Raw genomic sequence first — 17798 nt, 5'->3', positions numbered from 1 at the left:
TGCAAGTGCAAGGTTGAATGGTACCAGATTACCTCCAGCCATCAACTTCCATGACGAACCAAACAGAACAAAACAAACAAGGCAGAGAAGATGTAGAAGCTTCACAGTGAGAACAGAAGACTCCTCCCTGCCCCCACAACCATCCACTATTAAGACTCCAGATCAAGCAACAGTGAAAACCAGACAGACAAGACATTCCTGCCTTTTGCCGCCCAAGGGAGGAAGCATCACACGGTGCTCGCCTATTTGTCAGGCTACAGGACTGCACCATGCTCTCAGGCAGTTCTCAGAGCAAAGCAACATCACTTGAAATACTGACCTAGCTTAGCCTGCTAGTGCTGCTCAGGGAATTCAGAAACAGTGAGCCAAATCCAGGTCAGATTACCACACGTTTAAGAGGGTTTGTTTTTTTGACATAGTACCAGAGGCGTTGAGTTGAATGTTTCCAAAAAACAGCTTGAAGTTGGATGTCAGTCAGTAGTTGCGATGAGCAATGCTCTTCTCTCCTCACTTATGCCTACAAATTCCACCCACTCTTTTGCAGTATCATTAGTTGTGCTACAGTGTGATGACCTGGTTTACAGAGCCAAAATGGAACATTTTCTGACCTTGTTTTCCCTCAGGAGAGCAGGATTTAGCAACATCTCCTTTGAGTCAACAAGCTGTTATGGAGCCAGAGCTTAAGGAATAAAAATTTGGATTCCCAGGAAGTACAGTGTGTAGCCATGTTGCTCATCTGCCTCTATAGCCATAGAAGAGTTTCTCTTGAGTTACCTGAAGTTGCTTTCCCTCCCAAGTGATTATTTAATCCTTAGAGACCAAGAGCCAAACTCTAGAGCATGATTATTTATTGTCCTTTTCAGGGAATACAAAGGCAGCTTTACAAAAAGATGGCCAGCAGTCATTACCACAGTGAATTTTGTTATAACCCAATTCACTGTAAATTGAAACCTGCAGGCAGGTATAAGCTGTAAGAGACAAACTGCTCTTCCCAATCACTCAGTTAGCAAGACAGATGCCTCACTACAGCTTGAACACTTTCCAGTACAGCCCCGTAATCTGTCACTTTGACTACTTCCAGGACATATCCAGGAATAAGAACCTTAAACTTGGCTGGCAGTTCTGCAACCAATGTGGCTGCTTAAACAGTTGAGAGCAAACTGTTCCTCCTGCTTTACAGGAAAAGCAGATCAATACAGCAAACCACAACTTTGAAGTGATACAGAGGGGACAAAGATGAAGTTCAGGACTGCTGGCCAGATAAGGAATAGTCTGTGTCATTTGAAGTAAGCATTTAAAGAAATATTTTTGTTACACAATGTTCTTTGTCAAGTGGAACTGCATTCTTCCCTTTCCCCCACCAAAGCGGTGGAATGTTGGTGGAAAAGGGGAGCCACGTAAAACTTGGTAATTGATGACATTTTATAAGAAGATTCAGACTTCTGATCCATAAGCCAAAAGGTAAGGTGTCTTAGTCCTTCAGCTGGGAGACTTCATAAAGGTATGCACCAAGCATCTTCACCCCCTGGATGTAGTTGTACCTGGAAAGAAGATGGCTTCCGTTAGCATTGTCTTATTTTGAGCTGTATTTCTAGCAGTTGTGCTTTTTGCCATCTCACTCCTACACATGCAACAGACACGACAGGCATTACTGCTGCAGGCAACAGGCACCACTCCCAACCTCCCTGCGTCTCCCCTGGCAAGACAGAAATGCCACCCTCGGGGTAGGGGGTAGCCAAGCTTGGAGACCAAAGTATAAAAACTGCGTCTGGTTTCAAGCATATAAAACCAGAAGCAGTAATGACGTCAGGATTCAGCTACAGACTAGCTACCCAACCAGCCATTCTCTGCCAGGGAGAAATGGCACTTTGCCTTCCAGAAAATTAAAGAAAAGCAAGAGCTCAGTTCTTCTTGGTTCTTTTCATAATACATGCCAAGATCCACAGTACAACTCAGCCTGGCACAGGGATAAATATTCTCTTACCTATTTAGCTTCTCATTTTGAGAGTGGGCACCATCATCTGCAGCTCCAACAGGAAGCAGCATGACATTCTTGCCTGTTGCTTCTTGAAAAGTAAGGGTAACAGGAATGCTTCCTCCCTCCCTCGTCAGGTCTGGTTCAACTCCAAAAACTAGAACAAAGTGATACTCTAGTCAGTTTGGAATTGTACTTGTTTTTCCAACACAGATCCTTACTGCTGCTTAAGCAATTGAGTACCAACCACTTCTATACCATGTGCTGGCCAAATCTTGCTCTGTTTTAATCAGCCAGAGTGCAGAGGTTGCAGAATTGTGGTATTTGCCCCCCCAGATGTAGTGCTGGAGTACTGTCACTTTCAGAGTTCAGTTACACAAATAACACTTCATCTGAAAGCCCATTTGTACTCCAACACAAACGTTAAATTCGCTCTAATTGCCCTACGCAATCTAGTTGCAATCTAGTTGCCCTAGCATAACTATTACGAAGGATGCTAGGATGACTGGACTTTGAGGGCTTTGGCTAAGCAAGTGATCTGAACTACTGACAGTCTCATCCTTACACAAAAGGAAGACCAGACCAATGGACTTGTTCCAGAATAGTAGGAATGAGCTTGATATCATTTCCTTCTTTCCTGTACCTCAGACTTCAGTTTAAGGATTGCACATGACATGCTTCCTTACTTAGTGAGCCAAACTTATTACATAAGTGCAGAACACTGCAAACAACCTCCTCAGCATTTCCTGAGGTGCTGGAAGAGCTTTTTAGTCCTCTCAATGCCAAGTGGAAAACCCACTGACCTGTCTTCATGGCCCTCCTACCAGCCATGTAGTGGGGATGGTTGAAGTCTGACACCCAGGGTTTTCCACCATGGCCTAAGTATACTCTGAATTTGTTGGGGCTCTGCAGCTCTGCAAACTTCTTGCTCACGTAGTCTTCAACCTATAAGAAAGATTGAACAATCTTATCTACTGTTAGCATTCATATGAACACTGATAAAGACTGTATATTAAAAGCATCTTAGGGACTTGCAGGTCACTACTACTGTGCAGCAATACTTTTCCTATTACTATTATTTCATATTATTCCTATCATATCTGCTCTGAAGTCAGAATATCTACATTAGGCAAGTTAACAGTATACTGTAGAACAGTTTGCCAATATGTCAAACTCTTATGCTTTTGAATATGCACTTCTGGCAATACAACTGCCCTACAATTAATTACTCTTTAGCCCTTTCTTCAAATTAGTTGAGAGAAACTGAATAGCTAGGCCACAACGGACCATACAGTGATTCCCTCTGAGTTGAGGTGCAGAACAGGGAAAATGGTAGCAAAGTAACTGGAACCGCTTTAGAAACCAGAAATACTCTTCCCCCAGGCATGGAGAACAGAAGTTTAGAGACACTGGTTGTTTTGAGACCATCAATCCATCTCAACATACATGCTTTGTGACTTCTTCAGGAGTCATGTTTGGCACAAGTCTGATTGAGAACTTGCCAATCACTTTCCTAGGAATCACAGTCTTGGCTCCAGAGGCTGAGAAGGCTCCTTCAATTCCATGGAGAGACAGAGAAGGATATCTCCACCTATGCATAAGGATATCTCTCTGCAGAAGCAAAGGGAAAGATGCAAGGTTACAAGAAGTTTGACAGAGTTCCCTAAAGTAGTAATTTCTTCAATCTGATAAAGACTTTGCAAGAAACAGTGCTTTCTCCCATGGACAAATGCAGCTCTTTCAAGACCACTCAGTTAAAGAGAAGCTGTTACTCCCATTAAGCACACATTTTGATACAACAGTTGGGTTTTCAGCACCTTAAGAGATTCAGTAGCTCTAGTTTGGCTTTCTCCTAGTTCTATGGAATTTAGAGGACATGACCAGTCTGCTTCTGACAAAGACAAAAATACCATTTCTAAGGTGCTCAAGCACAATATGTAGGGAGTGTGTTGGAAGCTCTAGTTCCCACTGCCTCAAGTCAGGCAGGTGCCTTCATCACAGTCACATGCTTATGAAGATCACAAGTTTTCTAAAAGCCTCACTAATGTGCAGACAGGCATACAGTGTGCTCCTATTTATATCATCAGTTGCATTAAACTGCCTGAACTCCAGGTTGATTAAAGTGAGCACTATTGCCTTTTTCAGATACACTTCTGCATTTCCTCCTCATTGCCTTGGACACAGCTGTTCAGTATACTGAATTCAATGTACTTGTGTCCTGTATAGCTACAGTATCTCAAACTTGAACTTCACTGCAGAGATTCAGGAGACTTAAATTTTGTGGGCTTTCATGTTAAGAGTTTGTTTTGTTCCAGGTACAACCTGCCTCTAATCTTTTCTCAAAGAGAATTTAACTGTCACTGTTCAAATCTTTCAAGCACATTGTTTCTGACCTGAAGATTACAGCCTTCTCTCCCATATCTCCCCTTAGTCCCAAGACCCTTCTTGCATGCAGCTTAGTTAGAACTCCCTTGGTAAGTTAAGCTAGGATTTCAGTCTAGACTGAACAGCTTTAGTTCAGTATCATATGAGACAAGCATCTTGCCAGCTCCTTCTTATATACTTATATTTCATCCATTACTTTATAGGACAAGGCTAAACAAGGAAGTCTGTATGCTCTCAGTTGATATAAACCTGAGCAAGTAAAGACAAGGTTGAGGATTTAAAATTGCTACTTATACCTATGAGTTGAGTCTGAAGTCTCCTCCTGATAGTACTAGAACAGAAGACAGACCTGCACATGTAAACTTGTCTTTTACAACACTTGTTTCTGCTTTTTATGATAGATGTATTTACATCCACGGTTTAATGCTTTAAAATTAGTATGTAATACCTATATCTTGCAAGATTCAATGCTGTTAAAAGAATTCATTTGGAGAGCTCCCAGGATGAAGATTTGAGAAGTTTAGACATGAGTTTATTGAACTGGAGCCTCTTCAAAGATTTGGGTGGCTGCCTAGTTCATGGCTACAAAACAGTCCTTGCTTGCCAGGTCTAGGAAGTGTTCAGTATGTCAACCTTAAGTTCATCACAGCTCGATCTCAAGCTGTTTTCTCACTTTATGAGAAGTCATCTCTGTGAGCAACTACTTTATTTCTGATAACCCATTGAACTTCCCACAGATGTAGGAAATCAGATGCTTTGTGTAGACATGATATCTGACCTCTGGAAAAGTGTTAGCAGTTCTTATCTAGCATTAAGTGAACAGCACTAGATAAAGAAAGTTCTGTACAAGTTTGAAATGCTACTTATACATAGACTAAGGAACAGATTTAAAGTTGCCTAGACTGCTTATTTTAAACATGGGGTAACCTAGTCTAAGTTTCCAAGCACCTAACACTTTGCAGAGGAACTGCTAGTGTTAAGAATGCAGTCAACTATACAGTAGGTGAAATTATCTTCAAAGAAATCTCACCATTTTAAAGACATCAGATGAATTCTCTGCTTACTAAATTACTTGCTAACTACACAAGTATCCACAAGAAGCTTGTTTCTGTCTCCTACTAATATAGATAGCTTGAACTAACACAGCTAACCAGGTAGAGAGGAAGGAGTACAGTATACCTTCGTATCATGCAATAGTTTTGTTGCTCCTACATCTTTTGCATATTCTTCCAGGTCAAAATCAATCTTCTCATATAGTGCCAGCTCCTCATCAGTAACAGGTGCCACTGCTTCATTAAGGCCTGGGATGAGGATTTTCCCTTTCTTGTCTACAAGAGAGCCTGTAAACAAGCACCTAATATCAGGATTCAACCAGAAGAAACAAGATGTCATGGCTGGGAAAACTTCCCATGGGAAACAGAAGTCTTTGCCTTCTGAAAACTCTGTAAATGTAATAAAACCAACCTCTACCTCCCAGAGCTTGTACCACTAAGCATGGAGGCACTTATGGAATTTGCAGCTATTCAAAATGTGTACTTTCTTGCAATTGCATTTAATTCTACTGCTACATATTTGGCTGGCTGTTTGAAGGGAAGATTCCCAAGGATGTGGCATCTGTAGAAGAGTTTGCAGAAAAGAGCTGATTTAATTAACATACGAGTTTGCAGCAAGATTTTAGGGGAAGCTAAAGTAGATAGACAACTTCTTGGCAAGACCTTCCTCATAATTCTATATCTAAGGCATCAGCCTGTTTTATGCATACCTGGCAAGCACCATTTCATTGTCATTGCTTTGCTAGTGTAACCAGCCCTTAGGAACCCCCCACACTGCAAACAAACTCATGCTTTAATGGCTCTTACTCCCACTTTAGATGCATTCAGTGAAACCTGCTTTTTCTTACCCATTAGAGTAATGAGATCTGTCATGGCCTCATGTACAGAACCACCATAAACTCCAGAGTGAAGGTCTTTGTCACTACATTCCACCTGGTTTGAAGTGAATTAAGATTCAGGTTATTTTTAGCATGAAGACACTGTCAAATGCTCAGAACTGACTTTTACCCTAGCTTTTTGCTGCATGTATTGTGAGAATGCATCTGTTTTCAAAACCAGGCCACTCAGTTGTAGGACAGTAAAGCAGATATGGTTTTTTATTGCTCTGTGGAGTACAAGCCCTTAGTACTGACTGTCCCAACCTTGGAGACTTCAGTGGTGACATCTCCTCCTGCACTCAAGGAAATATCTGGATGAAGATAATCTACACCGTAAGAATGCTCCAGTGAAGATACTGGCTTATCTTGCTTCATACATTTGAAAGCTATCAATCCCACCCAAGTATCACATAGGATAGTAAAAGGAAGATATTTAGACATTAGGAGAAACAGCTCTACTTTAAGTAGTCAGTTTCACCTTTTCTGAAGAAAAGCTATTGGCATGAAAAAGTTAGAGCTACCACTTCTCCAGTAGAAAAATCAGCTTAATTATACTGGTTTTACAGTGTATTTCAGCAATTTTATTATTTTACCTCTATGAAGTAGTAGCAGATACCCCTCAAGCCATAGGTGATACAAGGCTTCTTCTTGCCTAGCCAGTAGTTGTCAGAAATACAAACATAATCCACATCTTTGAAGAAAGTGTCTCGCTGAGCAAAAATCAGTTCATCAAGGCCTTCAGATCCTGATTCTTCCATACCCTCTAGGCAGAACTTAACATTTACTGGAAACGCCTTTGAAAATGAAACACAAGAACAGATTAAGTATGTTGAAACATTGGACTCCTTCAGCGATCAGTAATTTTCATCTGTCACATACAAAGCAGAAAAATGGACATGAGTAAGTTAGTTCCATGACAGTGGAATTTGTTAATTATACACAAAGTATTACAAAGTTTGGACTGCGTTTACATTGAGGCCACTTGCACCACCCTTCATTTGATGGAATTCAAACTCTTCAAGAAAGGTTTAACTAAGGTCTAGTTCCCAATCCTCTTAACTGTGGGAACGCAGCAGAGATTTGTTGCCAAAGGTAAGTCACAGGGCTAGGAAAACTAATACTAACCACAGAAGTTGCATGCCACAGTAGGAGAGTCAGAGCTACCCTGTCTATCCAGTCTACCGTATTCTATGCCTAGACAGCACTTGAGAATTGCTTATTCTCACAAGTAATAGCAACTAGTCTGGCAACATAAAGCAGACATCCTGAGCTATTTCTGATGGCACTTTTTCTTGAACAGAAACAGCAAAGCTCCCAGTTTAGTGTTACTAAGTTAATCCCTTCTTAGAGCTCAGTGGCAGTGAGACATTAAGCTTTGCTAAAGGCTAACCTAATTTGACATCCTTACATGAAAGTGATCACATTTGATTATTCCTCCTGCTCCAGATGCTTGCATATGCATTTTCCTTCCTACACATTTCATTAAAGCAAAAACGTTTAAAGTGCAATCCAAGCATCTACAAGACTAACTTGTCAGCAAGTCAACTCAACCCTACTGGGTCATCAGGGAATTTACAGGACTATTGCATCATTCCTCCAATCAGCTGAATAAGCAGGCTTGCCTCACAACGGTTTGTGGTTTGGATAACATTTATTGCTAGACTCAGCTGTATGTAAAAAAGCAGGATGCATTTTGGGCATGTACCTGGTTAGTTTGTTGATAAGCCTCCAGGGCATTCAGCCAGGCAAGCACTGGACCTTTGTCATCTGTTGATCCTCGCCCATACAGCTTTCCTGCAGAAACAAGATACAAATTAACCACTGTGGAGAAAAGTTAGGATGAAGCTTCAGTCATCTCTTGCCTGCAGGAGAAAACCTCCTTTTGGATAAGCTTTTTAGCCCTGCTTATATTAACTTTCATTTCTGATTCTTGTCAAGTGGCAGTTTGACTTCCCACTTCATGCACCCATTCAAGTGGGATAGGTACAGGACTGCAATAGTTCTACCACTTCCAGAGCTACCCCACCTCTTCCCCCAGCTGCTCCCTGGATAGGAGCTGAACATTAGCCTGGAAAAGATGTAACTCTGCCTTGGGCTAAGTTGTTCCCATATCCTTCACAATAATATCATTTTCTACAAATGCAGCAGTAAAGGTATAGAAACAAGCTACCTCCTTTTAACAGAAAGCTATCCAGTATTAGCTTCAATTCAATAATTCTTTGTTTGAAGAGTAAGACTTCAGTAACTAGTGACCAGTCACTTCTCTGGATTTTCCAGATAAATGTGAATCTCCCCAGAAAGGGCTTTAGTCAAAGACAAGTTTTACAGGGTATAGGGAAGTCCCAGTAAACGTAGCACATGGGATCACAGTAGAGGCAGATATTGCTGCAACTGAGAGCTGCTACAACCCCTAAGCACTAGGTGGTGTGACAGTGTGACAGAACAGGTGCGACAGTGACAGAAAAGGCCAGACAGCTTGCAAGGTAAGGTGCCATTGGTAAACATGCCTCCTACCTTGCCAGACTACACAGAGGTAAGCCACAGCTTGAGGCAAGTCTAGCTCTTGCTATCAGATGAGATAATCCAACTTAGTAACTTGGACTCTGCTGCCTATGACCAAGTGCCCAGGTAGAAATACTAGTTACCACAGATACTACTTTCCTTGGCAATGATTAATGCTTATGCAACAAGAATGGTTAATGTCCTTCTAGTCATATGACCTTTGACACAACACTGAGCAAATGAAACAAGGAAGAGGCTGTTGGAAATTCGAGCTTTAAATAGAAAAGAAAGTTTTAGTCTCCTCTTGGCTACTGGCAATGTGTTGTTTCAACAGGAGTTACTGCACGATTTCTTCATCCCCCGTTATGGGAGAGGGACACTTGTCTGGGCACTAGCTCTGTAAAACACAGCTTCTGCAGTACTCATCGTAGCACAGTACGCAAACACAAGGCAACCCAGGGAGGCTGCTGTACCACTCCTGTCTCCAGGCATAAGGGAGCTGTGTTGAGTGTTTGTCCCCTGTAGTGGTTCAAAATCCCTGCAGTCTGACATGACTTTACAGGCAGTAAGTTGTGAACAGCACAAGAAACTAGTTCTAGAAAGCTTTCTGGCAACAAACTGGAAGGCAGCAGTTAAGACTTTGCTGTAGCTACAAGGAAGATAACATGCAGGTACAGTCTAGACTATCAGAAAAGGAAACAAGCCCCGAGAGCAGCTGAGATTTTGCAGCTCTACTTGTTTACCACTTCCCCTCCTGCATCTTTTATCTCAACAGTATTAAATAAACACCCATGTCTTTTTTACTCTCCCTTCCCCTTTCAATCAAGGGTACAACTTTAGAACAGTTGACAAATACCACACTTGTTACAGAAATGCTCATCACTTTGTGAAGTCCACCGCTCTTACCTTCTCTTTCTACCAGTGTGAAGGGCTCGCTATCCCAGCCGTCCTCTAGTGCTGCTGGCTGAACATCCAGGTGACCATATACACACACCGTCTTTTTGCATGGATCTGAGCCAAGTGTTCCCAGAACAATTGGTGGTAGAGGGATCTCTGATCCATCAGGCAGCTAGAAATAGGAGGCAAGAAGTTTTATACAAATGTGGAATGTCAGAGTGGCACATTTTTACCAGATGAATGAATTACTTTAACATTACAGAGGTTATGAGACTACAGGCATAGACAGCTAAACAAAACTAAGCTACTTAAACTGATTGCCAGAAGCAGCATGCCAACAAAGGTATGCCAGCACCATGCCAGTAAAAGTTTCCTGATAAGTCCCAATAATAGTCAAAATGTTCCAAGCCACTCAGAATTGTTAGCTTTAAACTAACAATCAGATTTTAGCAGAGCAAGCTGTCTGCATGCCAAACTGCCATATCTAATGCTGACCTAAGCATAAGTGAAAAACTCCATTCAATATTGCATTCTGCATTGCTTGTCACTGCACTTTCATCCTATCCACAGTATAGCTCTCTAGATAAAAATTTCCTGACAGTGGTGTCACCGAGTATAACACATGCCTACACCCAAATAAGGTCAGCGTAACAGCTGTATTTCTCTATACCAGCCTACGCTGTTAAGCAAAGGGCAGGGTAGTGCTGATGAACTTAGTTCAAGAGTTGAGCTTGGCTTAGTCCTTTGGAATACTCCATAAGCAATTATCCCATGCTATCCTCAGTCAGCATGTATTTCCCTTTCAGTGAGCTCACACATACTCCTAGACACTGTTCAGCAGATCAAGATCAGCTTTGACTTTTTGCTCATACAGGCTCCAAGCTGCAATTTTTTATCAACAGGTTACATGGTCCTTGGCCAGCTGCAGCTCTAAGTGATTATAGCATTATTGCAAGAATTTACACTTAGAGTAATCAGGACATAGTACAAACTGCTGTGCAGCAGTAAACTAAGTTAGATCAGACAAGTTTACCAGTTGCTTTACATTGTCCTTCATTGATATAGCAGCAACATACATAATACACTGACTAGTTTTGTCTATACTTAATATAAAAGTAAATTCTAAAGTTAGCTTTAATCCAGCTGCAAGAGTTTTCTAAATAGAGATGTTACTTGTAATAAACTCTAAAATCAATTCTTGCCCCCAAAAAGTTACACTGACAAAAGGAACAAGTTTCTCTCTGAAGTAGTTGAAACACTTTTGATGGGACTTTAGGCTGTAGGTAGTAGCAGAGCTAGAATTATCCTACAGATTCCCTCCCAAGAGGGCACGTGAAGTCAGCTGCTTCCCTGCTGGGACCTGTAGTCCTACAAACAAGTGTATTCCAGCTGCCAAAAGCAAGAACTGCTCAGAGGGTCCTGATACACAGATTTCACCCAGCAGTCATTAGCACCAATTACAATGACAATCTTCTAAAACTAGCAAACACTGCAGTACAACAGGATTTTGAACGCCACTATCCAAATGCTAGTTTAGCAATTTTCGTATGGGTCTTATGCTGTGACATGTAGTGATTAGGGACTTCAAAGGAGGAACATATCAAGTGGATTGTTCCCTAGGATGAGATTATCATTACCATTCTCATAAGCACATATATTCCTCAGGTGAAGAAAAGCAGTCCAGATAACTACAAATAAGGAGGGGACTCATCCCATTAAGGATCCTTCTGTATCTGGTAAGGGAGCAGTGCACTCTTGTGACAAATGTAACACTTCTGGAAGAGCCTAGAAGTCTTTTGGAAGACATTGAAACTTCAGTCAGTATCTTTACAGCCTACGATTCTAAGGTCCAACACCAGCCTGCTGTTAAAAACATTTTTGTTGCAGGTGCTCTGTTCATGTTCAGTTAGAAAAGTATTTAAAATACATTTAATACACCGTCCAAAATGTAACATAACATGCTTAACTGATCTGGATCCCAAGGTTTACTATAAACAACAAAGGTTTTAACAGGAAGCTCAGACTGTGTGGCAGGAAAGACATTATCCCACAGCTCAACAGGCTACTGCCTGTCTAGGCCACTACCCACAAGACCCTTGTGTGATGATCCTAGCCAGAAGACCATCAGACATCAAGGAATTAGTGGTCCACATAGTTAGCCTGAGTACTCCCAAGCCTGTGCTGTGCTATGCTGCACATGCAGCTTCGCCCTCCTGCCTGTATTGTGCTGTACATGTCCTCAGGCTGCAAGATAAACTTCACCAGCTGACTGTAGCTCACAGGCAGTTCCCACTTGGTACCAGCGATTACACCACCTGCATGTCCTTGTCCTTCCAAGTGCTGCAAGAAGTTCTCATGTGAATATCCCTTTTGTTTGGCAGTGGAATCAAACAGCTTGAATAAATAAAATGGGATAACATTTCTATGAATGGGATCTGCACAACATGCTGCACACTGATTGGATGCTCACTAGACACTGCACAGCTTGGGGTGCCCAGCATCTGAAGGGACATAAGATTATCTATCTCTTTCTTTATAGTGATAGCTCTAATAAACAGCATTTTAAATGATACTTTATGGAGTCTAAGTGCCTTTCTTACTGGGATCATAAGAAGCCTGGTGCAAAACACCTTGTCTCCTAAAGGGAGTTGTTCTACTAAGCTGACATGGGGATGCTCACATACCTTTTGTTTCCCAATATCCATAAGTTGGGTTGTGCCTCCCAGTCGCTCAATATCCTTCGCAGCAACCTCCATCATGCATCTGATTTCAGCCCTCTTCTCCGGCCATGCTGACACACTCTGGATTGCCACCCATTGAGCCAGCCGCTACAGAAGGACAGAAAAGTTAAAGGTTTCACTACACATGAATTATGGCATGGGAGGCACTATACAAATACAACACCTTGCAATTCAACTAATACTAGTTTAGTCAAGCTTAAACTTGAGGCAAATTAGCTCTGTCCTCTCCTCAAAGGAGTACTCTAACCATTGATACCACACTCAAAAGCTCTCTAAAACCTCACTTTCTTACAGTTGACCCTGCAGTGTAGCACAAAGTCTACAGATACAGAAGATAGGCTTAAGACAGCTTGTGCATATTGTGCCTTTCTGGTTGCCATTCTTTAAGAATCCAGAACCAGCAAATGTCCTTCGGGCTTCTCAGAAAAGCTGCCTTAGCTTCCCCCCCCCCCGATATGTGATCAGTGAGAGCAACTGTCAGAAGTCAAGTTGAACACTTGGTGTAATTCTTGCCTGGGAGTTTACAGTGCTATACCACCAATTCCTTCACAGGCAAAAGGGACTGCAATACAAAGTGCAATTAAATAGCAGGTTAAACAGCAAAGTACAGAAGGCAACCTCTCCCTCTGTCCCCAAACATGAACAGTTTCGTATGAGAAAGCTTTATTGCAGCCTTGTTTATATCCTTTCTCTCCCATCTCAAAAGGGGAGAGACAGTATAAACCTAGTTTGGCATTTGGGAGCTAGTATCAAACTTCTACCTCTACATAAGTCACTGCTTGCACTATACAGTAATAGAGCATTTCCTAATAAATCTACGATGGAGATTTATGTCTCTCAACAGAACTATCCCTAAAATTAAGAAACAGTTTTCTGGTTTGACTCAAACCAGTCACACCTGCTGCCTGCTCCCCTCCCCAATTACTTGGCATTACTCTATTATTGGGCATATTATACAGGTATAACAACAAGCTTGAAGCTGACCACTTATCAGCTTTTAAAATCCCATAGCTATCTGTGCTGCAGGACAAAACTCTGAAATAAAACTTACCTGAATGTAGAGGTCCTGGTGTTCATCAATGTATTTAAAAAGTGTTTCAAGAGCAGACATTTTCTGACCAGAATGGTGTTGCTGAAGATTCTGTGACAGAAAAATAATTTAGCCTCCACAGGTTTCAGAAGCAACAGTTCAGAAGCAACAAGCCACAGAAGACTTTCACCTTTCAACTGCTAATGCCACACACCAAGCTGTGTGAATATAAAACTTGAGGCCACTCCCTCTCATGAAATCACACAGTGAAGTGGCTTAACAAAAGTATATTTAATCTCAATACCACTGTTTCTGCCTCTCCCCCCAAAATAACTTTGGAAGTTAAACTAAGCAAGCTTGCCTATGGAGATACTTCAATCAAGTCATGTACTTCAGTTTATTGCAAAATTACAGGCAAAATGTTACTCAAGTGAAATCTACCCTTTGAAGTTGCATTTTATTGTAAGAGTTCAACTAATAGTGTGCCATAGGCTTGAATCCTAGTAGCTAGGTCCAAGAAAGCACCACAATTACTTTGTGCTCTACAAAGGAGGTTAAAAGCAGGCAGCTTAAGAACTGTGTTTTCTTCAGCTTTAAAGTCCTAACCTGCCACTCAGCCTTCCCAAAGAAGGTCAGAGTGAAGCCAGAGGAACAGAAACCAGCCCCAGCAGGCCATGAGCAAGTGGTCAGTGACTGGTTCAGTGCTACCACTTCCTTTTTTTGTTTTGGTTTCAACTGAAGCTCATGTGAGAAAAATCCAAGACCTCTCCCCTCCTCAGTTTTCTGTCTTCCTCACCCATCCAAAATCCACATTTAAAAGACATACTGTCCACTGAACCAACAAAACCAACAAGCTTAAACTTAGTTCTCAAGTTAGAACTAAAGATACAGCACCTCCTCTAAGCCAGGAAAATAATGAGCTTTAGAAACATGCCTCTGAAATCCAAGTGCCTGGACCATGAGAATAACTCCAATGTCTGTGTACTACACTGAACAACCATGTTCAGCAGCACCAACTGCTGTGATTCAGTATTTTGTTCAGTCAGCTTTATGCCTTTCTTCCACTTCTATGTGGAAGTCACAAGACAAGTATGATAGTTGTTAAAACATTTGACTGTTTGTCTTAGGATTTCTTGAACAGCTGACTACCCCATACAGCTGAAATGAATACTTTCAAGCTGCAGGTTGTCCCACACAACATACTGCAATATAAGCACATCCTACCACCCCAAATCTACAAAAGACTTACAGAACAGATTTTCTTTCAAGCAGGGTTATACTTACATAGATCACTCATGTCTGACATACAAAAATCCCTTCACTCACTGGAGGTGGCTTTTATTTAATTTACAGCATCCATCCAGTTAAAATTTGGATAATGAGTTTTAAGCATTGATTAGAACAACCCCGAAGTGCCAGACAGCTCAAGCATTCTATTCAATAGTCAGGAATGGTGAAAACTGAATGCCTTCAAAAGGACTATATACACATAACCAATGCTTCTCACTGAAGCCTGGTTTCCCTTATGAAGCCACCATACTCAGATGCAGTTAGAGCTCAGGCATGATTAATCTGGAGCTTTTCAGAGAAACCAGCACACAGGCATCAGCCCTGTGCACCTGACACTCGCCTTCACTCAACCAGTTCCTATAGCAACATCAGGACTTCAGCTTCACAGCACAGACAAAATACAACATATTACATGGAGGATGATATTCTGTCCAACACAAACAAGATCTGGACTACTTGCTAAGTCAGGGACTACTTTAAGTATCATCTTAAACAGTTAAATATCTTTAAAAATTAGGAGGTCATTGAATTACTCAAGTCTCACTGTAGAGCTGCAAAAAATCTGCCCCAGACAGCTTCAAACTTAGAAAAGCAAATGTAGCTTATTGCACAGCACAAGCTGGATATTACTTCCCCTCCCCTCTTAAAAATCAGGGCTAGAATTTCCTGTAGGTCCTTCAGGCTGGAGAACTGAATCCTTCCTACCTGCATGAAAGAGGTTCCGCAGTTTGACCTTTTCACAGCACTGTAACAGTTGTATTATGAAATAAGATAACCCAAGGGACTATCAGTGCACTGTGACAACTTTGCCCACCTTACCCACAGGCAAGATGAGTACCCAGATGGGAGCATTTCATCAGGTTAGGAGAGGCCTGTAGCCACCCCGGAGCACCCACCGCCCTCCACAAGCCGCTAGAAGTAGCAGCATACAAACCCCACATCCACATCACAGGCCCTGCTCTTTGGGCTGAGGTCGACTTAAAGGTCAAATTTGTGACTTTACAAGGTTTTGCAGCAAAAGGGAAAGTTCACCGTAGCCCCCAGCTCTGTGACCGCAGAGAGGCAAGCCTCAGGGCGGGAGGGAGGCACATCGCAGGTTGCCTAAGGACAGGGGGAGGCTCACGGGCAGAGAGGACAAGCGTGGGGAGGGGGACAGCGGCAGCTTCCCTCAGAGGAGCAGCCGCGCCCCGGGAGAGCCGGCGGGGCTGAGACACGAGGCCGGGCAGGCGCTTCCTACAGCGGGACACCGTGCAAGGCCCGGCCTGGGGGGGAGGCCGCGCATCTGGCACCCGCCGGAGCCGCCCCGCAAGGCCGCGGCGCGGGAGCGGCCGCCGGCAGGCCGGGCGCGGCCCCGCGCTCCGGGCCACAACGCGAAGGGAACCAGGCCCTCCCTCCTCCACCGCCAGCACCGCCACTCACATCCCGCCCGCCGTCCCGGCTCCCTCTGGCAGGCGGCGACGACCGCCGCGCCGCTTTAAATACCCCCGTGCCGGCCCCGCCCCGCGCCGCACGCCGCGGTGGCCAATCCGCGGGCAAAGAGAGGGCGGCCCGGAGGCCTCGCGCGGCCCCGGGGCGGGGCTCGCCGCAAGACGGGGCGGGGCCGCGGCGCTGTCGTCCTGCCGGGGGCGGGGCGGGAAGGGGGCGCCCCGGGGCCCGGCGGGGGCGGGGGGTGAGCGGGGCCCTGTCGGGCTGCTGGGGGCATCGCCTCGGGGTAGTCGAGTGCTACCCCTCACTCGTGAAACGTTATGAGCGAGGACATAAATAGTATGAGACAAATATGAGAAGTAATATGGGAATATAACATGGGAGAATAAATTTGGGAGATGTTGGCCAGAGCCTGTTTGGACAACTGAATTATTCCAACCGGAGATGGGAGTGTCCTTATGACCTTGTTACATTTATGGGTTAGGTAGATTTGATAGATTTCAATAGATTTAGATGTGGTTTAGATAGATTAGAAAAGGAAAGTGTAGTATGAATGGTAAGATGCAAAACTGAAGATCACCTGGTGAGGAGTTTCCTTAGCTCCTAACAATGTTGGAAGGGCATCAAGTCATTCCAAGTGCAGAAAGATAGAAGTTCAGGTAGGGCTTGCTGATACCCTGCCCCTGACCTAAATGAAGCAAGGCCGTGTAAGATGGGAACTGCTAAAGCCGCTTCTGTTCATGAGTAATTGAATAGCTCTGATACGTTAGCTGTTAACCACGTATGGGTACAATAATTTGGTAACTAATACTGTTTTATGGACATTCGTAAAAGAACTGTAAAAATGGTGGTTGGCCCCAGGCTGTAGTAAAAGTATTTGTTAGGTGAATTGCTGAGGGAGGTTCACCACTCAGTCAAGCCTATTGGGCAGGTGGTCCTCACTGCCACAAATATTAGGAAAGGGGCTGGTGACATCTGCTGAGGGCGTGAGGCCAGGATATGGAGTCAGGACAGAGAAGGAGAATGGAACAATGCGATGACCCTGAGGATCGCAGAAATAAAGCCAGGATGAAATTCGGTGGCTGGGGGCTCATGAGCTGGAAATGAGTGAGAAGGAGCGGGGCATGCCGGCTGGTCTCGGGAGGTCCGGGAACTACCAGGAGCTGCCACGGGAGAGAACTACATACTGCGGGGAGCGGGCGGGGGTTGCCTGGTAAGTGCTAGGACCTTGCCCAAGGCTGTGGCGAGTGCTGTCCCACGCCGACCGCCGGGCACAGCGCCAGTCACCCACGGACAGCAGGGCCCTGGGGGCGGCTCGGAGGACCCGAGAAGCAGTCCCTGAGCATGCGGATCTGGCTGAAGTAACCTGCAGAGAGGACTGCGGAGGGACGTGGTTGCAAGCTCTCTGTACGCTGGGGTTAACGCAAGGGGGGAGGAAAATAGCGACAGTGGCTGCCCGGGGCTGGGGCTGCCCCGGTGCCCCCGGCTGCCTGGCCTGGGGTGGGACGGGCCCTGGCTGCTGGGCCCTGCCCTGTTGGACCCCCGCGGGGAGCCCCCCCACCCCTGGCACCCCAGGGAGCCCCTGGCACCAGCGCACCCGGCACTGCTCCGTGTGGGTGGAAG

The 17798-nt window shown here is 44.0% G+C and overlaps 1 protein-coding gene across 1 annotated transcript; it reads right to left on the bottom strand.

Moving 5' to 3' along the window:
• Window positions 1–831: 831 nt before the first annotated feature.
• On the bottom strand, window positions 832–16211 carry CNDP2 (carnosine dipeptidase 2). The gene is made up of 12 exons (XM_075142187.1): window positions 16170–16211; window positions 13482–13571; window positions 12374–12517; window positions 9699–9861; window positions 7996–8084; window positions 6884–7084; window positions 6261–6345; window positions 5540–5700; window positions 3422–3586; window positions 2779–2920; window positions 1985–2132; window positions 832–1541 (listed from the first exon to the last, which is right to left on the bottom strand). The coding sequence occupies exons 2-12, from the start codon at window positions 13539–13541 to the stop codon at window positions 1472–1474; spliced, it is 1428 nt and encodes a 475-aa protein (XP_074998288.1). The 5' UTR covers window positions 13542–13571; window positions 16170–16211; the 3' UTR covers window positions 832–1471.
• Window positions 16212–17798: the final 1587 nt, after the last annotated feature.

This window comes from Calonectris borealis, chromosome 2, assembly GCF_964195595.1.
Source record: "Calonectris borealis chromosome 2, bCalBor7.hap1.2, whole genome shotgun sequence".
Lineage (NCBI taxonomy): Eukaryota > Metazoa > Chordata > Aves > Procellariiformes > Procellariidae > Calonectris > Calonectris borealis.
The sequence above is the reverse complement of the archived record's forward strand: the minus strand, read 5'-3'. Positions and strand labels throughout refer to the sequence as shown.